Here is a 24528-nt window from a genome sequence, read left to right as displayed (position 1 = left end):
GGATATCCATGGAAATTCACCTCCAATACTCAAAACTTTCAAAGGATTGACTAACGACCAATACAACCTCAATTATTAAAAATACAAAATCATAACTGGAGCCGATACAAAGGGTTGAATATAAATCTTACAAGATAGATTGGCTGCCTTATCTATATTTCACTGATTGTGAAAGATAGACTACTGCTTGGAACAAGATGAGCTAAAAAATTATTTTTAATAGCATACACCATGAAACTGAAATTCAGCTGCTAATTAGAGTTATAGAGCCAAAGAGATATACAGCACAAAAACAGACACTTCCGACCAACTCGTCCATGCTAATCAGACACCCTAACCTAATCGACTCCCTTGTGCCAGCACTTGGCCCAGACCCTCTAAATTATTCATATACCTACCCAGATGCCTTTTAAATGTTAAAAGTCCTCGAACTCTGTGGGAAGCTAGGGAAGTGATTGCTGCACCCCTTGCTGAGATATTTGGGTCATTGATAGTCACAGGTGAGGTGCTGGAAGACTGGATGTTGGTTAACGTTGTGCCACTTTTTAAGAAGGGTGGTAAGGACAAGCCAGGGAACTATAGACCAGTGAGCCTGATGTCGATGGTGGGCAAGTTGTTGGAGGGGATCCTGAGAGACAGGGTATACATGTATTTAGAAAGCCAAGGACTGATTAGGGAGAGTCAACATGGCTTTGTGCGTGGGAAATCAAGTCTCACAAACTTGATTGAGTTTTTTTGAAGACATAACAAAGAGGATTGATGAGGGCAGAGCGGTGGACAAGATCTATATGGACTTCAGTAAGGCGTTCAACAAGGTTCCCCATGGGAGACTGGTGAGCAAGGTTAGATCTCATGGAATACAGGGGGAACTCACCATTTGGATACAGAACTGGCTCAAAGGTAGAAGACCGAGGGTGGTGGTGGAGGGTTGTTTTTCAGACTGGAGGCCTGTGACCAGTGGAGTGCCACAAGGATCGGTGTTGGGTCACTACTTTTTGTCATTTATATAAATGATTTGGATGTGAGCAAAAGAGGTATAGTGAGTAAGTTTGCAGATGACACCAAAATTGGAGGTGTAGTGGACAGCGCAGGAGGTTACGTCAGATTACAACGGGATCTTGATTAGATGGGCCAATGGGCTGAGAAGTGGCAGATGAAGTTAATTTAGACAAATGCGAGGTGCTGCATTTTGGGGAAAGCAAATCTTAGCAGGACTTATACAAGTAATGGTAAGGTTCTAGGGAGTGTTGCTGAACAAAACGACTTTGGAGTGTAGGTTCATAGCTCCTTGAAAGTGGAGTCGCAAGTATAGGATAATGAAGGCAGGGTTTGGTATGCTTACCTTTACTGGTCAGAGTACTGAGTACAGGAGTTGGGAGGTCATGTTGCGGCTGTACAGGAAGTTAGTTAGGCTGCTTTTGGAACATTGCATGCAATTCTGGTCTCCTTCCTATTGGAAGGATGTTGTGAAACTTGAAAGAGTTCAGAAAAGATTTACGAAGATGTTCCCAGGGTTGGAGGGTTTGAGCTATAGGGAGAGGTTGAATAGGCTGGTGTTGTTTCCCCTGGAGCGTCAGAGGCTAAGGGGTGACCTTATAGAGGTTTATCAAATCATGAGAAGCATGGATAGGATAACTGGACAAGGTCAATCCTGGGGTGGGGGAGTCCAGAACTTGAGAACATAGGTTTAGGGTGAAAGGGGATAGATATAAAAGAGACCTAAGTGGCAACTTTTTCACGCGGATGGTGGTGAGTGTATGGAATGAGCTGCCAGAGCAACTGGTGGAGGCTGGTACAATTGCAACATTTAAAATGTCTCTGGATGGGTATATGAATAGGAAGGGTTTGGAGGGATATGGGCCGGGCGTTGGCACGTGGGACTAGGTTGGGTTGGAATATCTGGTTGGCATGGACGTAGGGTCAGTTTCCATGTTGTACATCTCTATGAGTCTATGACCAGGTTATAGTCCAACAGGTTTATTTGGAAGTACTAGCTTTCAGAGTGCTGCTTCCTTCATCAGATACCTGTTGAAGGAGCAGCACTCCATAAGCTAGTGCTTCCAAATAAATCAGTTCGACTATAACCTGGTGTTGTGTGATTTTTAATATTGTCCACCCCAATCCAACACCGACACCGTGATATCACGGCCTTTAAAATATTGTGATTGTACTAGTCTCCATCACTTTCTCTGGCCACTCATTCTATTCATGCACCACTCTCTGTGTGAAAAAGTTGCTCCTTAAGACCTTTTAAATCTTTCTCCTCTCATCAAGCCTATGCCCTCTAGTTTTGGACTCCCCCATCCTGGGGAAAAGACCTTGTGTATTTACCCTGTGCATGACCCTCATGATTTTATTAACCTCTGTAAGGTCAATCCTCAGCCTTTGATACTCGAGGGAAAATAGCCAAGTTTATTCAGCCTCTCCCTGTAGCTCAAATGCTCCAACCCTGGCAACACCTTTGCAAATCTTTTCTGAGCCTTTCAAGTTTCCTTCCTATAGGGAGACCTGAATTGCACCTAATATTTCAATAGTGGCCTAATCAATGTCCTGCACAGCTGCAACATGACCTCCCAACTCCTATATTCAATGCATTACACATGAAGCTTTCAATTTAGCAAGGGTTTAAAACAAGCAAATTGTCTGTCAATTTTGTTCTGTTCTCGTAGAAGATTTGTAAAATGCTCAGAGGAGGGGCAATACCTTAATATTGAGCTCAAAGCTCTTCAATTATATGAAAGACTGAGAAACTGGTTGAAATGTAAGCATTTAAGAAATTTGATTATGATGATCAGTGAACAAAGTTAAAACATTTCAAAAAAAGGTAGGTCTAAATTTGGGATGCATACCTTCCAGTTTCCTCCTGTCTTCATGTAAGCGATTTGATACTCCAGATTCTTTTCGATAAATGTGTTGTTGTAATCATCATCCCAGACTAGGAAATGCTCTTTGTTTGCTGAAATGTTTATCATGAGGTTGTGTGGAGCCAATGGCTTTACTGGAAGAAATGATTCTGTAGTTTAGGAAATGCCATACAAGAAAATCATTGAAAGAGAAAATATCATTTATCCAACAATCTGTCTGCAACAAGCACTGGTTCTACCCGTAAACTCTGAGGAACTTTGTTTTTATTTAATTCATGGGATTATGGCTGGACCTGCATTTATTGCTCGCCTCTAATGCGTGATTAAGATTCATCCACATACCTGGGAGCCTGGAGTCACATGTAGGCCATACCAGGTAAGGACAGCAGTTTCCTTGACTAGAGGACATTAGTGAACCAGATGGGTTTTTCTCCTCACAATGGCTTTGTGACTCTCAATTCCAGACTTCTATTGATTTCAAATTTCACCATCTGCAATTTTTGAACCCTGTGTCTCTGGATTAATAGTCTAGTGATAATACCAAGGCTGTCACCTCCCCTCATTTCAAAGGTAAAGTCACCGTAGACTTACCAGATCACAGGCCTGCTCTCTCATTACAGAGGGATAGCTGGTGGTCACTGCACTTTAGGCAAAGGGAAAGGTTGAGAAGGAGAGTCCTTCATGATAGTGTGGGAATTTAAACTAAGGACTCTATTCATAATTCCGGTCTTCTCATATAATGAGAGGACTCTTGTCTACCCGCTCAACCCCACAGATCCTAAAACCTGATATCTCAGCAGTGCTTAGTCCTCTGGATTTGGAATGGAAAGTCAGCTAAGGTGGCTGTATTTGTTTAGTTTTCACTGACCGCCTCATGGCAGTTTAAATTATATTTGATCATCAAGTGAAGATAACAGTTCTGAAGCATCTCCTCATACTAAATCGATGAGGTGACATATTGGAAGATGCCCAGAACTGCACCCCACTAAAGGAAGCAATACCTTGAGCAGAACAAACATGGAAGGAGACAGAAATGGGGAGAAACAAATGGAGTAACAAATCTCACCAATAGAACAGATATTTACACATCAAACATTTGTTTAAAGCTATTGCCAAGAAACAGTGGCCCAGAAATCCACTTACTGGTTTGTGATGGCGTAATGAGTTTGGAGAGAACCACATTTCCTTTGAAAAGGATCTCAATTTCATAATCAGCAGCAAATACCAAAGTCGGCTTCGTGATACTGCATTGGCAGATTGATCCTGGGAGTGTTTTAATATCTGTTATCCTGAAAAACATAATAAGAGAGGCACTGACTTGAATTCTTCAACTGGTTTTGATTCCAGATCTTACTAATGCTAGGTTCTGAGAATTGGACCTACTTCCAATCATGTATCATTATGTTAATTCTTTAGTGCTTTGAACATGCTATTGGTGACTGATTTGTGGGAGAGACTTATAGGATGTGGATATTATATTCAATGTGAGAGGTCTTAAATATTCCTCAGTAATGTGCACTGTGTAAGTTGTTATTAAAGCTTCAACATCTAGTCTATTCCCTCATTTATTGGTGGTACCATCCTTCCATATTGGATTCCTTTCATGTTATTTTTGCTTGTCAATTGTTGCTGCCCGGTCTCTTTTCATTTTCATGAAAATAACAAAGTTTAATAATGTGCAAATAAAAATACCATTACTTACTTATTTAGTTTTGATGAAATATACAACAACTTGTACTGTAGACTGTAATCAGTTGAACAGTTTGTGTTCTGGCCTACATTCCAGGTGCAGGTAATTTCCTTGAGATAGTCACTGTAACACTCAAGAACCTTCGGTTGACCATCATCACTGGCTATAAAGTGGTAACATGAGTCAGTCACACATTATACCCATTTGGTTTCAAAAGTTAAAAATCAAAAAGAATGCTAACTTATATTAAATGATGTGACAGGGTGGGTGTGAAACAAAGGCCAAAACTAACTGGAGTATCACATTTTGTCAACAAGTGAAGGCACAGTAGGAGTTGGCTTTAGTTTACAGATCTTTCTGTCATGATTCTTACTTAGCAGGTGCACTATTCAGTCCATTCAGCAATACATTAGCTGATCCTTCTCAGAACAAATGTTTAGGCTGCTGTTTTTAAATGTACTTTGATATGAAGTCAACTGGAGCAGAGTTAGGGTTGAGGGAGTGAGCCAGAGAATGGGAATGGACTGGTGGGATCTTGAAGGGAATGTGAATGAGTAGGAGATTTGTATTAGCCTGGGTGGCTTATATGGAGGATAACATCACTATGGACTTGATGGGCTGAAAGACCTATTTCGCTATGAGATTGTGCCACAGATTAGTGATTGTTAGTCACTATCTAATTACACCTGTTAGAAAATGCCTGCATAGGTGGTTGTGTTGCCTCCATTGGTGCAATACCCTGATAACACTCACCATCATTGGATACTTGATTGAGGTATACAAAAAATAAATTGTACCAAAGCAAAGAGTCAATAAATTTAGTGTGAAGTGGCAGGAAGTTGCAACCTCCACTTCACAAAACCAGAAAACTGAGGCAATTGGGAAATTCAATAGATCTGATACTGTGGGATTAAAGGAGTTAAAGAAAGTAAAATCAGAGATAGGGTGATGAATCTTGGTGCAAAGCAGTGAGGATATACTAAATTAGAGAAATGCAGGTAGGAAATTCTCTGTTGAATGGAACCTTGCATGACGTATCAAAAGCACAAAATAGTTCTCTTGCTTTTTGACGCAAGCTAATAGATCTTGAGCCCCATGTTATGGGTTATTGTTATCTCTCAGATCTCCTTGCTTATTGGGATTGGAGGAATGTTCCAATATATGCGAGCTCCATACATTATAGAAAATTAGAATTTTGGTCTTACCATTGTTTGCTCAAAGGGAGTAATTTGGGAGTTATGCCACCTGTTCCCTGTACATCCTACCTAGCTTCACAAGGTAAACTGGAAAGGAGACCTTGGCCATAGTGTACACTGCTACATTTGCTCACTTGGAATTTGGTGTTGGGTGCTTGAGAATAGAAGGGCAGGGCTATGCAGGAAATGAAAATGTTTGATTCTTATTGGTGTACAATGGCCCTTATAAGGAAACTACATTTGTGAAAGGTGCTTCATAAACTGTTTTGGGGCAGAGAAAAGTAATGGTTTACTTCATTATGGTGGTCTGTTGTAATTGACTTGATTTGATTTGATTTATTGTAGTCACATGTAGCTAAGTACAGTGAAAAGTTTTGTTTTGTGAGCAGTACAGGTAGATTATAGCAAACAAGGACATACAGGTCATAAAGTGCTTAGATAGAGTGAGGCATACAAGGTTACAGCCGCATAGGAAGTGCACAAAGCAAGATCAACAATATTTGAACGTAGAGAAGTCCATTCAGAAATCTAATAACAGCCTGGAAGAAGCTGTTCTTGAACCTGTTGTTGCGTATTTTCTGCCTGATGGAAGAGAGCATTACCGTGATGGGAAGGGTGATGTTTGATGATGTTAGCAGCCTTTTTGTGACAATGAGAAATATAAATGGAGTCCATGGATGGGCTTCTGTGATGGTCTGGGCTTTATATACAACTTTCAATTGCTTCTTACAGTGCTGGGCAGAGCAGTTGATATACCAGGCCATTATGCACTCAGATGGAATGTCTTCTATGGTGTATCTGTAAAAGTTAGTGATGGTTCTTATGGACATGCCAAATTTCCTAGGCAACCTGAAGAAGAAGAGGCATTGTTGTGCCTTCTTGACCATTGCATCTTCATGGGAGGTCCAAGACAGATTGTTGGTTATTGTCACTCCTAGGAACTTGACACTGTTGACTCTCTCCTTTGATGTAGGTATGGGTGTATGTGCAGCTAAACTGGTCTGCACCTCACCATTGTGTTGAAAGGCATGTAACGTATCAATATTATTTCTGAAATTGTTTCAAAAAGATAGGCAGGTGGAATTTGGTTACTGCTGTGATACTTTTTAAGTAGGTCAGCAAGCCATCATAGAAAGCATGCCACTGTAGATCCCTGTGGTGTTAATGTTTATACTTTTGAGTTTCTGACAGACAATGTAACACGGCAAAACCATTAGTCTTGTGTTAAGTTCAATTCAGAAGAATCGGGGATTGAGTTCAGAAACAAGTTTTTGAGTTCAGTTGATACAACACCACATTTGAATTCAGAAGCAAGTTTAGTTTTTCTCCTAGTAGTAGTTTTTCAGTTCAGTTCAAGCAAAGCCAGTCACCCAAGTAGAGAATATAGTTCAAGGAGCTTCCAGGAGAGTTTGTATAGAAAGCTGCAAATTATTTAAACTGAGAAAGATTAGGCTCTCAGGTTTGTGAAGAGTTCATGCCAGCAGACTTCGAAACGACTTACCAAGATGTCCCCACAGACCTTGGGAAGGAACTGAAAGAATCAGATAAGTAGAAACCTAAAGAGTTGAGATAGTGATATAATTTCTCTGGACTTCAATCTCTGTAATGGATGTTATTAGGAAACAGGTTGAAACTTTGCTGTTTGTGTTAAGATCTTCCTAACTGTAGTATGGAGCTATATATATGGCTTGATATGCTTGTTTTCTTTTATTTCTGTAATAAATATATGGTTTCTAATTAGACAACAATTAAAACCTTGTATGAAGATGTTTCAATGATTAACCCCCACATTACATAACAAAAGAAAATAACAGATAATCTATCAGGTCAGGTTTCATTCTGTGACTGATTTGACCAGTAGTACCATCAGTTGGGATCATAACACTATATGATAGGCCACCATCCTCTTCATGGGAGAAGATCTATGGGGCCTACTTGATCTAGAGTGGTACAGGAAAACCATTTACTGTTCTAACTTGAAGATGTCTTATAATGAACAATAAGCAGTTTAGTGCATGTTAGCCACTAGGCATGGGTTACATTGATGTATCAGACATTGTTACATGGACCTTAGAATCAGGTGTTTGGTCACATTCCTTCAAGATCTCATTTGTACTGCTGACAAGTCCATATAACATCATAACCGAGGGTGCTGCTTACGGCACTCCTCAGTATTAATCCTTGCAGATTCAAATTCAAGGTCCGATACAAAAAAAGTATTGATATGTTTATTTATTGTACTGATCAATCATTAAAAGTTTTGTCAAACACTAGGTACTCTTAAGTCATGCAGGCACTTTAGTGATTTTTTTTAATATGTGTTACCAATCATATGGTATATAAATACAGTCACTCACCTGGACAAAGCTGAAAGCCAAATATAAACAGACACCATATTGCTGAAACAAAGCTCATTTTGCAGCCACTCCTGATCTCCCACCTAACTTGGAATGAAAATAACTTGGGCGATTTTCAGGTAACCAATCATTCTGTAAAGAAGAGTTCATTGTGTAAATGACCGGCCACTCTCATAAGAATGCAGACAATACCTGTTTATAAGTTACACCACAATAGAATACACCACAATATGCTCTGAGGATGCGAATCCAAATTTCACCATTACGGATGATGGAATCTGACTCCAATACAAAATTAGCATTAAATGTCTCTTGGTGATCATGAAACCATGATTGATTGTCATAAAAACCCATCTGGTTCACTAAGGTCCTTTGTGTAGAAAACTGTTGTAATTACATGGTGTGGCCTACATGTGACTCCAGAGCCATATCAATATGGTTGGCTCTTAACTGCCCTCTGAAATTGCTGAGCAAGCCATTTAGTTGAACCAATCACTAAATTGGAAAAACAGACCATCTGGCATCAATTAGGGCATCAAAAACAATAATGATAAATGCATCCCTGCAACAGCATCCTCACAGTTGAGGATGAGTTTCAAATTATACCTTACAAGCAATGTCCTAGATAACACCTTCACAGTCCCTGGGTATGCCCTGTCCCAGCAGAGAACAGACCCAGCAGAAGTGACAACATAGTGGTATAGTCAGGAGGGAACTGCCCTAGGAGTACGCAATATTGGCTCTGGAATACATGGTATCAAGTCAAACATGGTCAAGGAAACCTCCTGCTGATTACCATGTAACATGCACATTCTGTAAACCCAGCTGATGAATAAGTACTCCTCCAGATTGAATATGACTTTGAGAAAGCACTGAGGGTGGCAAGGGCACAGAATGTGTTCTGGATAGGGGACTTCAATGTCCATCGCTAAGAGTGATTCAGTAGCACCATGACTGACTGAGCCTATTGGGTCTTAAAAGACTTTGCTGCAAGCCTGGATCTGCAGCAGGTGGTACAGAAACCGAAAAAAAGGGAAAATCACACTTGGCCTTATCCTCACCAATATGTCTGTCTTTTTGTGGAGACAAAATCCCACTTTCACACTGACAATACCTTCCGTCATGTTGTGTGGCACTATCACCATGTTAAATGGGATACATTTTGAACAAGACTTGGCTTCTATGCTGGCCATCAGCAGCACCAGGATTATATTCCAATATAACTGTAATCTCATGGCTAGCATATCGTCAACTCTACCATTAAAGACACCTAAGAGGCAACTTTTTCACTCAGAGGGTGGTACGTGTATGGAATGAAATGCCAGAGGAAGTGGTGGAGGTTGGTACAATTGCAACATTTAAAAGGCATTTGGATGGGTATATGAACAGGAAGGGTTTGGAGGGATTTAGGCCGGGTGCTGGTAGGTGGGACAAGGTTGGGTTGGGATATCTGGTCAGCATGGACGGATTGGACCGAAGGGTCTGTTTCTGTGCTGTACATGCCTATGATGCCATGACTCTTAAGTCAAGGGATCAACCCTGGTTCAATGAAGAGCACAGGAGAATAATGCCAGGAGCAGCACCAGGCAAACCTAAAAATAAGGTCTCAATCTGGTGAAGCTACAAAACAGCACTTCTTACATGCCAAACAGCATAAGCAGAGAGAAAGTGAGGTCTACAGATGCTGGAGATCAGAGCTGAAAAATGTGTTGCTGGAAAAGCGCAGCAGGTCAGGCAGCATCCAAGGAGCAGGAGAATTGACGTTTCGGGCATAAGCCCTTCTTCAGGATTTCCTGTAGAAGGGCTTATGCCCGAAATGTCGATTCTCCTGCTCCTTGGATGCTCCCTGACCTGCTGCACTTTTCCAGCAACACATTCTTCAGCAAACAGCATAAGCAGCAAGTGATAGGCATCGCTAAGCAATTCCACAACCAGTGAATCAGATTGGTTGTGGAACCAGTGGACCGAAGGCTCTGCAGTCCAGTAACATGGTGGTGGACTCTGGGAGTCTGAGTAAAATTGGAGTTAATCTGAATCAGGAGGAAAACTTTCTGCTGAAGTCATATCTGACACAAAGGAAGATAGTTGACGTTGTTAGAGTTAGTTATCTCAGCTCTAGGACTTCTCTGAAAGAGTTACTCAGTGTAGTATCCTAGGTCCAAACATTTTCAACTGTTTCGTCAATGACCTTCTTCCGTCATAAGGTCAGAAGTGGGGATGTCCACTGGTGTTTGCACAATGCTCAGCACCATCCACCATTCCCAGATCCTGAAGCATATCCAAATGCAGCAAAACCTGGACAATATCCAGGTAACATTCATGCCACACAAGTATCAGGCAATGACCATCTACAACAAATGAGAATCTAACCATTGCCCCTTCATGTTCAGTGGCATAACCATCAAAGAATCCCCCACTATCAACATCTTGGAGGCTACCATTGACTAGAAATTTAACTGGGCTCGCCATATAAATACAGCGGCTACAAAAGCAGGTCACAGGCTAGGAATCCTCCTTACTCTAAAAAGCCTGTTCACCAACTGCAAAGCACAAGTCAGGAATGTGATGGAGTATTCCCTAAATTGACTGAATGAGTGTATTTCTAACAAAAGTTAGAAGCTTGACACAATTCAGGACAAAGCAGCCTATTTGATTAACACAACATCCATAAACATTTCCTCCCTCCAGAACCGATGCTCAGGAGCTGCAGTGCAGAACCTCACCAAGGCTCCCGTGACATCACCTTCTGAACCTATGACCATATTATCTAGAAGGACAAAGGCAACAGATAGAATCATATTGTAGAGAGGAGGCCCTTCAGCTCATCATGTCTATACCACCAAAAGCTATGCTAAATCTACACTAATCTAACTTTCTGGCACTTGGCCCATAATCTTGAATGTTATGACATTTCAAGGGCACATCTGACGACTTTTAAAGTTTCTAAGCTTATCTGCCTCACCTACCCTCCCAAAAAGATCCCTACCAAACTTTGGTGAAAAAAGAATTCTTCAACTCCCCTCTAAACTTTCATCTTAAATGTGTGCACCCTTGTTATTGACCCTTCAACTAAGGGTAACAGCTGCTTTCCATCCACCCTCTCCTTGCCCCTTATAATCTTACATACTTGTTTCAAATCCCCCTTAAACCTTTGCTGCTGCAAAGAAAACAACCCAAGTTTATCCAGCCTCCCTTCACAGCTAAACTGCTTCACACTGAGCAACATTCTGGTGACTCTCCTCTGTGCCCCTTCCAGTGCGATCATATCCTTCCAATAGTGTGGTGATCAGAACTGCACGTTGCACTCCCGTGAACTAAAGTTCTGTTCGGCTCCCACACAACCTTATAATCTTATAATCTATGCCTCACCTGATAAAGGCAAATGTCCTATATGTCTTCTTAACTACTTTATCAACTGATCCTGCTGTTTAGGGATTTGTGAACAAACACCCCAAGATTTCTCTGTTCCTCTGAACTTCCTGGTTCCTACCATTCATTGAATACTCCCTTCTCTTGTTAATTCTTTCAAAGTTCCTCACCTCAAACTTATCAGGCTTAAATTCTATCTGACCAATCCATTTATATTCTCCTGTAACCAAAGACCTTCCTGACTGTCAACCACCCAGTCAATCTTCATGTCAGCTGCAAACTTACTTATCATCAATCACACATTCTCATCTACATCATTCATATATATCATGAACAATTAGGGACCTAACAATTAGGTCCTATGGTTACCACTGGATACTGGCCTCCAGGCACACAAACAGCAGCTCGGTTAGCTGATTTGACTGGTTGGCTTGTTTGTGATGCTTACAGCGTGGGTACAATCTCTGCACCAGGTGAAATTACCATGAAGGGCTCTCCTTCTTAACCTCACCACTCACCTGAGGCATGGTGACTCTCAGATTAATCCACCACCAGATGTCTCTCTCTATCAAATGAGAAAGCAACCCAATGTTTGGTAAGGTCTTACATTCAACCACTACCCTCTCCTGTTAATAAGCCAGTTTTGACCCAATTTGCCAAGTTAACCTTGATCCCATGTGATAGTACCTTCATAATCAAAACTTCGCTGACATTCTTATAAAATCCACAAACTGCACTACCCTCAGCTGCCTACTTGCTCAGTTCCTTCAAAAACTCACCAGATTTGTTAGGTATGACCTCCCTCTGATAAAGTTTTGCTGACTATCACTGGTCAAACCTTGCCTCCCTAAATGGAGATTAATTCTCCCTTCAGAACTTTCTCCAATAGTTTCCCTACCACTATGTGAAACTCACTGGTCTACAATTCTCTTGTTTATCTCACAACCATTCTTGAAAAATGGAACCAAATTTGCTGTCCTCCCATCCTCGGGCATGTGCCCTGTGGCCAGACAGGAATAAAAGGTTAGGGTCAGGGAACCTGTTATACCCTCTCTCATCTCTCACAGCAGCCTTGAATACAACTCATCCAGACCGGGAATGTATCCACTTCAAGCCCACCAAAAACCTCCAATACCATCTTCTCTTGCCCCCATTTCAACCTGCTCAACATCCTCACAGTCCTTCTTCTTGAATGCAGCACCTAAATCCAATTTCTCCCAACTGAAGAGAGACGTGAAATACTCATTTAACACTCTACCAATGCATGGGAGCAACACTTCATGCATTTCCCTTTCAAGCCACTTGGCATCCTGACTTGGAAATATTTCATCATTTCTTCAGTGTCACTGAATTGAAATCCTAGAACTCTCTCTCTAATGGCAGTGTGGATGTGCCTACACCAAATAGATTGCAGTGGTTCAAGAAGGCAACTCACCACCACCTTCAAGGGTAACTAAGGATGGGCAATAATTACTGGCCCAAACATTCATACCCACATCCCATGAATAAATTTTTTAAAATGTATCTGGAGAGAGACCAGAGATTCAAATTGAGGTGCTTGATTACGGTGGACGAGATCTATATGGACTTCAGTAAGGCATTTGACAGGGTTCCCCATGGGAGACAGGTTATCAAGATTAGATCTCACGGAATACAGGAAGAACTAGCCATTTGGATACAGAAATGGCTCAAAGGTAGAAGACAGAGGGTGGTGGTGGCGGGTTGTTTTTCAGACTAGAGGCCTGTGACCAGTGGTGTGCCACAAGGATCGGTGCTAGGTCCACTACTTTTTATCATTTTATATAAATGATTTGGATGTGAGCATAAGGGGTAAAGGTAATAAGTTTGCAGATGACACCAAAATTGGGGTTGTAGTGGACAACAAAGAAGGTTACCTCAGATTACAACAGGATCTTGATCAGATGAGCCAATGGGCTGAGAAGTGGCAGATGGAGTTTAATTTAGATAAATGTGAAGAGCTGCATTTTGGGAAAGCAAATTTTATACACTTAACAGTAAGGTCCTAGGGAGTGTTGCTGAACAAAGAGACCTTGGAGTGCAGGTTCATAGTTCCTTGAAAGTGGAGTCGCAGGTGGATAGGATAGTGAAGAAGGCGTTTGGTATGCTTTCCTTTATTGGTTAGAGTATTGAGTACAGGAGTTGGGAGGTCATGTTGCGGCTGTACAGGACATTGGTTAGGCCACTTTTGGAATATTGTATGCAATTTTGGTCTCCTTCCTATCGGAGGGATGTTGTGAAACTTGAAAGGGTTCAGAAAAGATTTACAAGGAGGTTGCCAGAGTTGGAGGATTTGAGCTCTCGGGAGAGGTTGAATAGGCTGGGGCTGTTTTCGGAGGCTGAGGGGTGACCTTATAGAGGTTTATAAGATCATGAGGGGCATGGATAGAATAAATAGACAAAGTCTCTTCCCTGGATTGGGGGAGTCCAGAACTAGAGGGGACAGGTTTAGGGTGAGAGGGGAAAGATATAAAAGAGACCTAAGGGGCAACTTTTCACACAGAAGGTGGTACATGTATTGAATGATCTGCCAGAGGAAGTGGTGGAGGCTAGTACGATTACAACATTTAAAAGACATCTGGATGGGTATACGAATAGCAAGGGTTTGGAGGGGTATGGGCCAGGTGCTTGCAGGTGGGACTAGATTAAGTTGGGATATCTGGTTGGCATGGACGGGTTGGACTGAAATGTTTGTTTCTGTGCTGTACATTTCTATGACTTTATATTCACAGGCTTTTATGCAAGTACGAAAGGCACTACTGGAATAATATTATATGGCCCTTCAAGCCTTCAAGTCTTCTTTTATTGAATAAGATCACAGCTGATATTCAATCATAATTCTATTCTTTTGATTCCCTTGAGATATGAAGAATGCAAAATGCATTCATCAGTTCATTTAGCTGGAGCTAATAGGCTGAATTATTGCCTCTAATAAATGTAAGTAAGGACCAAAGGAAGATCCTTCAATCCCCTCTTCATAGCCATCTGAGGACTGGTGGAGATAAAGAGTCAGTGAGAATGTACCAACAACTAGATCTCTCTGTGTCATTTCTGATTGACATTGATCTCATTGGGGGAACCCAACAAATTCCCCATTGTGCCACTAGGAGGAGATCAAGACTCTTGAGAATCTTCAGCTGAAACATCTGTTTCAATGTGGGTCTTTAATTGGCAACTCATTCACAGGGTTAACTGTTGATTTCTTTCTCTTTCATTCATAAATGTTTATGTTCCAGAGGCAGGCATCTATTGCTCATCCGTAATGCCATGGAGAGGGTGATGTTGGGCCATCTTCCCAAAGTGCAGCAGTGCACAGGACAAGGTGCACCCACAGTGCTGTTAGGAATGAAACACCAGTGACAATGAAGTGAACCTAACATTTTTCCTTGTTAGATAGTGTAGGACTTGGATAACTACAAATCAGAACATCACCCATTACTCACTTCGCCCCAACTTTTGAAATTCCTGAAACAAAAACACAAATTGCTGGATAAACTCAGTAGGTCTGCCAGCATCTGTGGAGAGTGAAACAGATTTAATATTTTTGGTTCAGATACCGTTCTTCAGAACACTCTTTTTCCAGCAATTTGTGTTTTGGTTTCAGATTTCCAGCATCCAAAGTTCCCTGTTTCTGATATGGCTAGTTATAGTTTGTAGCATGTCTTTAGTATCCATGTCACCTGATTTTCTGACTTTGGGAAGTTTCACAGCCTACTCTGTATTTTTCCAACCCACAGAATGGCCGTGTCCTGGCAGAAGCACAGCAGGTATGCTAAGTCCCCAGAGCCTGGTTATTACTCACTGATAAGAGTACATATTATCCTGCATACAAAGAACAGAGCACACTATCAGGAACCAATCCCAATATGTATGAAGCACAGGGAACAGTCTCTAATGACTGGAGTACAGGGAACAGTCCATAATGACTTGAGTACAGGAAACAGCCCACCTTGACCTGCGTACAAGGAGCAGTCTGAAGACTGGAGAACAGGGAACTGTCCATAATGACCAGAATACAGAGAACATTCTGTGCTGACCCAATAAAAGGGACCAGTTTCTAATGACTGGAAGGATCAGTGCTGCGTCCTCTACTTTTTGTCATTTACATAAATGATTTGGATGCGAGCATAAGAGGTACAGTTAGTAAGTTTGCAGATGACACCAAAATTGAAGGTGTAGTGGACAGTGAAGAGGGTTATATCAGATTACAACAAGATCTGGACCAGATGGGCCAATAGGCTGAGAAGTGGCAGATGGAGTTTAATTCAGATAAATGCGAGGTGCTGCATTTTGGGAAAGCAAATCTTAGCAGGACTTATACACTTAATGATAAAGTCCGAGGGAGTGTTGCTGAACAAAGAGACCTTGGAGTGCAGGTTCATAGCTCTTTGAAACTGGAGTCGCAGGTAGATAGGATAGTGAAGAAGGCGTTTGGTTTGAATATTTAAGAGGCATTTGGATGGGTATATGAATAGGAAGGGTTTTGAGGGATATGGGCCGGGTGCTGGCAGGTGGGACTAGATTGGGTTGGGACATCTGGTTGGCATGGACGAGTTGGACTGAAGAGTCTGTTTCCATGCTGTACATCTCTGTAACTCTATGACTGGATTACAGGGAGCAGGCTCTTATGACCAGAGTACAGGGAATTGTATCTAATGACCAGAGAACACAGAACGATCTATAATTGCTGGTGTACAGGAAACAATTTCCTAATAATCAGTGTAGAGGGGACAGTCCATAATGACCAGAGTCCAGGGAACAGTCACAGAGTCATACAGCACAGAAACAAACCTTCAGTCTGACTAGTTCATGCCGATTGTAATTCCAGACTAAACTAGTTTCATTGGACTGCGCTTGGCTATTATCATTCCAAACCTTTCCTAGTCATGTACTTATCCAAGTGTCTTCTAAATGTTGCAACTGTACCTGCATTCACTACCTCCTCTGCAAGTTCATTCCACAAATGAACTACTCTCTTGCCTAAAAAAGTTGCCCCTCACGTCCTTTATAAATCTTTCTCCTCTCACCTTAAAAATGCCCCTTAGTCCTGAAAGCCCCACCATAGGGTAAAGAGACATGCCATTCACCTTATTTATATCCCTCACGATTTTAGAAACCTCTATCAGGTCACCCCTCAACCTTCAAGGCTCCAGTGAAAAATGTCCCAGCCTATACAGCCTTTCCCGATAACCTAAACCTTCCATTAGTGGGAACATCCTGGTAAATCTTTTCTGAACACTCTCCAGCTTGATAATATCCTTCCCATATCAAGGCAACCAGAACTGGAAATATGCCTCCAGAAAAAGGCCTCACTAGCAATAATGATGAAAATAGAGTGAACAAACCATAATGACCAGAATACAGGAAAAAGTCTATAATAACCCAATAGCAGAGACCATTGGATTGCAGGGAACAGTCCCTAATGACCATAGTACAGGGGAATACACCAAATTGAAAACAGTACAGGAAACAGTCTCTAATGATTATAGAATAGTAAACAGTCTCCAATGACCAGAATACAGGGAGCTGTCCATAATGATCACAGTCCAGGGAACGGTCGCAAGTGACCACAGTCCAAGAAATAGCCTCCAGTGACCACAGTCCAGCAAACAGTCCCTAATGGCCACAGTCCAGGGAACAGTCCGAGAGGATCACAGTCCAGGGAACAATCCCTAATGACCACAGTAAAGGGAAAAGTCCCTAATGACCACAGTCCAGGGAACAGTCCTGAATGATCACATTCCAGGGAACAGTCTCTAATGATCACAGTGCAGGGAACAGTCCCCAAGGACAAGAGTACATGGAACTGTCCCTAATGACCAGAGTACAGGGAACAGTCCCTAATGATCACAGTGCAGGAAACAGTTTCTAATGACCACAGTCCAGGGAAGAGTCCCTAATGACCACAGTGCAGGGAACAATCCTTAATGACTACAGTACAGGGAACAGCCCCTAATGATCAGAGTCCAGGGAACAGGCCCTAATGTTCACAGTGCAGGGAACAGTCCCCAATGACCACAGTGCAGGGAACAGTCCGTAATGACCAGAATACAAGGAACAGTCCCTAATGATCACAGTGCAGGGAACAATCCCGAATGACCACAGTGCAGAGAACAGTCCCTAATGACCACAGTGCGGGGAACAATCCCTAATGACCATAGTGCAGAGAACAGTCCCTAATGATCACAGTGCAGGGAACAGTCCCGAATAATCACAGTGCAGGAAACAGTCCCTAATGACCACAGTGCAAGGAACAGTCCCTAATGACCAGAGTACAGGGAACAGTTCCTAATGAGGTAAAAACAATGACTGCAGATGCTGGAAACCAGATTCTGGATTAGTGGTGCTGGAAGAGCACAGCAGTTCAAGCAGCATCCGAGGAGGTTCGAAATCGACGTTTCGGGCAAAAGCCCTTCATCAGGAATAAAGGCAGTGAGCCTGAAACATGGAGAGATAAGCTAGAGGAGGGTGGGGGTGGGGAGAGAGTAACATAGAGTACAATGGGTGAGTGGGGGAGGGGATGAAGGTGATAGGTCATGGGGGAGAGGGTGGAGTGGATAGGTGGAAAAGGAGATAGGCAGGTAGGACAAGTCCGGACAAGTCATGGGGACAGTACTGAGCTGGAAGTTTAGAACTAGGGTGAGGTGGGGGAAGGGGTAATGAGGAAACTGTTGAAGTCCACATTGATGCCCTGGGGGTGAAGTGTTCTGAGGCAGAAGATGAGGCGTTCTTCCTCCAGGCATCTGGTGGTGAGGGAGCGGCGGTGAAGGAGGCCCAGGACCTCCATGTCCTCGGCAGAGTGGGAGGGGGAGTTGAAATGTTGGGCCAGGGGGCGGTGTGGTTGGTGCGGGTGTCCCGGAGATGTTCCCTAAAGCGCTCTGCTAGGAGGCGCCCAGTCTCCCCAATGTAGAGGAGACCACATCGGGAACAATGGATACAATAAATGATATTAGTGGATGTGCAAGTAAAACTTTGATGGATGTGGATGGCCTTTAGGGCCTTGGATAGAGGTAAGGGAGGAAGTGTGGGCGTAGGTTTTACAGTTCCTGCAGTGGCAGGGGAAAGTGCCAGGATGGGAGGGTGGGTTGTAGGGGGGGCGTGGAACTGACCAGGTAGTCACGGAGGGAACGGTCTTTGCGGAAGGCGGAAAGGGGTGGGGAGGGAAATATATACCTGGTGGTGGGGTGTGTTTGGAGGTGGTGGAAATGTCGGTGGATTATTTGGTTTATGCGAAGGTTGGTAGGGTGGAAGGTGAGCACCAGGGGGCGTTCTGTCCTTGTTACGGTTGGAGGGGTGGGGTCTGAGGACGGAGGTGCGGGATGTAGACGAGATGCATTGGAGGGCATCTTTAACCATGTGGGAAGGGAAATTGCAGTCTCTAAAGAAGGAGGGCATCTGGTATGTTCTGTGGTGGAACTGGTCCTCCTGGGAGCAGATCCGGCGGAGGCGGAGGAATTGGGAATACAGGATGGCATTTTTGCAAGAGGTAGGGTGGGAAGAGGTGTAATCCAGGTAGCTGTGGGAGTCGGTGGGTTGGTAAAAAATTTCAGTGTCAAGTCAGTCGTCATTAATGGAGATGGAGAGGTCCAGGAAGGGGAGGGAGGTGTCAGAGATGGTCCAGGTAAATTTAAGGTCAGGGTGGAATGTGTTGGTGAAGTTGATGAATTGCTCAACCTCCTCGCGGGAGCATGAGGTGGCGCCAATGCAGTCATTAATGTAGCAGAGGAAGAGGTGGGGAATGGTGCCGGTGTAATTACGGAAGATCAACTGCTCTATGTAGCCGACAAAGAGGCAGGCATAGCTGGGGCCCATACGTGTGCCCATGGCTACCCTTTTGGTCTGGAGGAAGTGGGAGGATTCAAAGGAGAAATTGTTAAGGGTGAGGACGAGTTCGGAGAAACGAATGAGATTGTCGGTGGAAGGGTACAGTTGGGGACGTCTGGAGAGGAAAGAACGGAGGACTTGGAGGCCCTGGTCATGGTGGATGGAGGTGTAGAGGGATTTGATATCCATGGTGAAGATGAGGCGTTGGGGGCCAGGGAAACGGAAGTCTTGGAGGACAGTTCCTCATGACCAGAGTGCAGGAAACAGTCCTTAATGATCACAGTGCAGGGAACAGTCCCTAATGATCACAGTGCAGGGAGCAGTCCCTAATGACCACAGTGCAGGGAACAGTCCCTAATGACCAAAGTACATGGAACAGTCCCTAATGATCACAGTCCACGGAAGAGTCCCTGAGGATCACAGTCCAGGAAACACAGTCTTTCATGAACAGAGTACAGGAAACACAGTCTCTAATGATCACGGTAAAGGGAACAGTCCCTAATGATCACAGTGCAGGGAACAGTCTCTAATGACCACAGTGCAGGGAACAGTACTAATGACCAGAGTACAGAGAACAGTCATTAATGATCACAGTGCAGGGAACAGTCCCTAATGTTCACAGTGCAGGGAACAATACCTAATGATCACAGTGCAGGAAACAGTTTCTAATGACCACAGTCCAGGGAACAGTCCCTAATGACTAGAGCACATGGAACAGTCCCTAAAGATCACAATACAGGGAAGAGACTTGAATGACCACAGTATCGGCAACAATCTGTAATGATCACAGTACTGTAAAGGGAACAGTCTCTAATGATCACAGTATTGGAAACACTCACAGATGCTGCCTGACCTGCTGTGCTTTTCCAGCACTACACTCTCAACTCACTAATGACCAGAATACAGGGAACAGTCCCCAATAACCACAATACAGGGAACAGTGCCTAAAGATCACAGTACAGGGAACAGTTGCTAATGGCCACAGTCCAGGGAAGAATCACTGAGGATCACAGTCCAGGAAACACACAGTCTCTAATGAAGACAGTACAGGAAACACAGTCTCTCATGAACACAGTACAGGAAACACAGTCTCTAATGATCACAGTAAAGGGAACAGTCCCTAACGAACAGAGTAAAAGGTATAGTCCCTAATGGCCACACTGCAGGGAAGATTCCCTAATGATCACAGTGCAGGGAACAGTCGCTAATTATCACAGTGCAGGGAACAGTCCCTAATGATCACAGTGCAGGGAACAATCCCTCAAGACCACAGTCCAGGGAACAATCCCTAATGACCACAGTGCAGGGAACAAGTCTTTAATGATCACAGTGCAGGAAACAGTCCCTAATGACCAAAGTGCAGGGAACAGTCCCTAATGACCAGAGTACAGGGAACAATTCCTAATGACCAGAGGGCAGGGAACAGTTCCTAATGTCCAGATTACAGGGAATAGTCCCTAATGATGACAGTGCAGGGAACAGTTCCTAATGACCAAAGTGCAGGGAACAGTCCCTAATGACTAGAGCACAGGGAACAGTCCCTAAAGATCACAATACAGGGAAGAGACTCTAATGACCACAGTACAGGCAACAATCTATAATGATCACAGTACTGCAAAGGGAACAGTCTCTAATGATCACAGTATTGGGAACACTCCCAGATGCTACCTGACCTGCTGTGCTTTTCCAGCATGACACTCTCAACTCTGCAATGACCAGAATACAGGGAACAATTCCAAATAACCACAATACAGGGAACAGTGCCTAAAGATCACAGTACAGGAAACAGTTGCTAATGACCACAGTCCAAGGAAGAGTCCCTGAGGATCACAGTCCAGGAAACACACAGACTTTAATGACCACAGTCCAGGGAACAGTCATTAATGGTCACAGTCCAGGGAATAGTCCCTAATGTCCACAGTCCAGGGAAGAGTCCCTGAGGATCACAGTCCAGGAAACACACAGTCTCTAATGAACACAGTACAGGAAACACAGTCTCTCATGAACAAAGTACAGGAAACACAGTCTCTAATGATCACAGTGCAGGGAACAGTATCTAATGAACACAGACCAGGGAACAGTCCCTAATGACCACAGTAAAGGGAACAGTCCCGAATGATCACAGTACAGGGAACAGTCCCTAATGTTCACAGTGCAGGGAACAGCCCCTAATGATCACAGTGCAGGGAACAGTCCCCAATGACCACAGTGCAGGGAACAGTCCCTAATGACCAAAGTACATGGAACAGTCCCTAATGATCACAGTGTAGGGAACATTCCCGAGTGACCACAGTGCAGGGAACAGTCCCCAATGACCACAGTGCAGGGAACAGTCCCTAACGACCAGATTACAGGGAACAGTCCCTAATGACCAGAGTACAGGGAACAGTCCCTAATGACCACAGTGCAGAGAGCAGTCCCTAATGACCACAGTCCAGGGATCATTCCCTAATGACCACAGTGCAGGGAACATTACCTAATGATCACAGTGCAGGGAACAGTCCTTAATGATCACAGTGCAGGGAACAGTCCTTAATGACCAGAATGCAGGGATCAGTCCTTAATGATCACAGTGCAGGGAACAATCCCTCAAGACCACAGTCCAGGGAACAGTCCTTAATGATCACAGTGCAGGGAACAGTCCTTAATGACTAGAGCACAGGGAACAGTCCGTAAAGATCACAATACAGGGAAGAGACTCGAATAACCACAGTACGGGCAACAATCTGTAATGATTACAGTACTGTAAAAGGAACAGTCTCTAATGATCACACTATTGGGAACACTCTTAGATGCTGTGCTTTTCCAGCACTACATACTCAACTCTCGAATGACCAGAATACAGAGAACAGTCCACAATAACCACAATACAGGGAACAGTGCCTAAAGATCACAGTACAAGGAATAGTTGCTAATGACCACAGTCCAGGGGAGAGTCCCTGAGAATCATAGTCCAGGAAACACACAGTCTCTAATGACCACAGTCCAGGGAACAGTCATTAATGGTCACAGTCCAGGGAACAGTCCCTAATGACCAGAGTCCAGGGAAAAGTCCCTGAGGTTCACAGTCCAGGAAACACACAGTCTCTAATGAACACAATACAGGAAACTCATTCTCTAATGATCACAGTAAAGGGAACAGCCCCTAATGACCACAATCCAGGGAACATTCCCTAATGATCACAATCCAGGGAACATTCCCTAATGACCACAATCCAGGGAACATTCCCTAATGATCACAGTGCAGCGAACAGCCCCTAATGACCACCGTGCAGGGAACAATACCTAATAATCACAGTCCAGGGAACAGTCCCTAATGTTCACAGTCCAGGGAACAGTCCCTAATGACCACAGTCCAGGGAAGAGTCCCTGAGGATCAGTCCAGGAAACACACAGTCCCTAATGATCACAATAAAGGGAACACAGTGTCTAATGACCACAGTCCAGGGAACATTCCCTAATGATCACAGTGCCAGGAACAGTCCCTAATGATCATAGTGCAGGGAACAGCAACTAATGACCACAGTAAAAGGAACAGTCCCTAATGATCACAGTGCAGGAAACAGTCCCTAATGACCAGAGTACAGGGAACAGTTCCTAATGACCAGAGTGCAGGGAACAGTCCCTAATGACCACAGTGCAGGGAACAGTCCCTAATGACCACAGTCCAGGGAACATTCCCTAATGAACACAGCACGGGGAACAGTCCCTAATGACCACGGTGCAGGGAACTATACCTAATGATCACAGTAAAGGGAACAGTCCCTAATGACCAGAGTACATGGAACAGACGCTAATGTCCAGATTACAGGAAACATGCCTATTGATCACAGTGCAGGGAACAGTCCCTAATGACTAGAGCATAGGGACCAGTCCGTAAAGATCACAATACAGGGAAGAGACTCGAATAACCACAGTACAGGCAACAATCTGTAATGATTACAGTGCTGTAAAGGGAACAGTCTCTAATGATCACAGTATTGGGAACACTCCTAGAGGCTGCCTGACCTGCTGTGCTTTTCCAGCACTACACTCTCAACTCTTTAATGACAAGAATACAGGGAACAGTCCCCAATAACCATAATACAGGGAACAGTGCCTAAAGATCACAGTACAGTGAGCTGTTGCTAATGATCACAGCCCAGGGAACAGTCCCTAATGACCACAGTCCAGGGAACAGTCATTAATGGTCACAGTCCAGGGAACAGTCCCTAATGACCACATTCCAGGGAAGACTCCCTGAGGATCAGTCCAGGAAACACACAGTCCCTAATGATCACAGTAAAGGGAACACAGCGGCTAATAATCACAGTAAAGGGAACAGTCCCTAATGACCACAGTACAGGGAACATTCCCTAATGACCAGAATACAGGAAACAGTCCCTAATGACCACAGTCTAAGAATCAGTCCTTAATGGCCACAGTCCAGGGAACAGTCCCTAATGAACACAGTACAGGAAACACAGTCTCTCATGAACACAGTACAGGAAACACAGTCCCTAATGATCACAGTGCAGGGAACAGTATCGAATGACCACAATCCAGGGAACAGTCCCCAGTGACCACAGTAAAGGGAACAGTCCCGAATGATCACAGTCCAGGGAACATTCCCTCATGATCACAGTGCAGGGAACAGCCCCTAATGACCACCGTGCCGGGAACAATACCTAATGATCACAGTCCAGGGAACAGTTATTAATGGTCACAGTCTAGGGAACAGTCCCTAATGACCACAGTCCAGGGAAGTGTCCCTGAGGATCAGTCCAGGAAACACACAATCCCTCATGATCACAGTAAAGGGAACACAGCGTCTAATGATCACAGTAAAGGGAACTGTTCCTAATGACCACAGTCCAAGGAACATTCCCTAATGACCAGAATACAGGGAACAGTCCCTAATGACCACAGTCTAAGGATCAGTCCTTAATGGCCACAGTCCAGGGAACAGTCCCTAATGACCACAGTCCAGGGAACATTCCTTAATGATCACAGTGCAGGGAACAGTCCCTAATGACCAGAGTACATGGAACAGTCCCTAATGTCCAGATTACATGGAACAGTCCCTAATGATCACAGTGCAGGGAAGAGTCCCTAATGATCACAGTGCAGGGAACAGTCCCTAATGACTAGAGCATAGGGAACAGTCCGTAAAGATCACAATACAGGGAAGAGACTCGAATGACCACAGTACGGGCAACAATCTGTAATGA

The 24528-nt window shown here is 43.7% G+C and overlaps 1 protein-coding gene across 4 annotated transcripts in view; it reads right to left on the bottom strand.

Moving 5' to 3' along the window:
* The window catches only part of LOC140464453 (uncharacterized), a 75738-nt gene that overhangs the window by 18900 nt on the left and 32310 nt on the right, over positions 1-24528 (bottom strand). For all 4 annotated transcript variants that reach the window (XM_072559517.1, XM_072559516.1, XM_072559518.1 and 1 more), the window contains 4 exons: positions 8108-8239; positions 4567-4717; positions 4008-4153; positions 2850-2998 (listed from right to left, as the gene is read on the bottom strand). In XM_072559517.1, coding sequence (XP_072415618.1) covers positions 2850-2998; positions 4008-4153; positions 4567-4717; positions 8108-8165 — 504 coding nt within the window. In that variant the 5' untranslated portion in view covers positions 8166-8239. The remainder of the gene's footprint in view (positions 1-2849; positions 2999-4007; positions 4154-4566; positions 4718-8107; positions 8240-24528) is intronic.

Source organism: Chiloscyllium punctatum, chromosome 40 (assembly GCF_047496795.1).
Source record: "Chiloscyllium punctatum isolate Juve2018m chromosome 40, sChiPun1.3, whole genome shotgun sequence".
Taxonomy (NCBI): Eukaryota; Metazoa; Chordata; class Chondrichthyes; order Orectolobiformes; family Hemiscylliidae; genus Chiloscyllium; species Chiloscyllium punctatum.
Note: the sequence above shows the minus strand (reverse complement) of the source record. Positions and strands in the feature narration are given on the sequence as shown.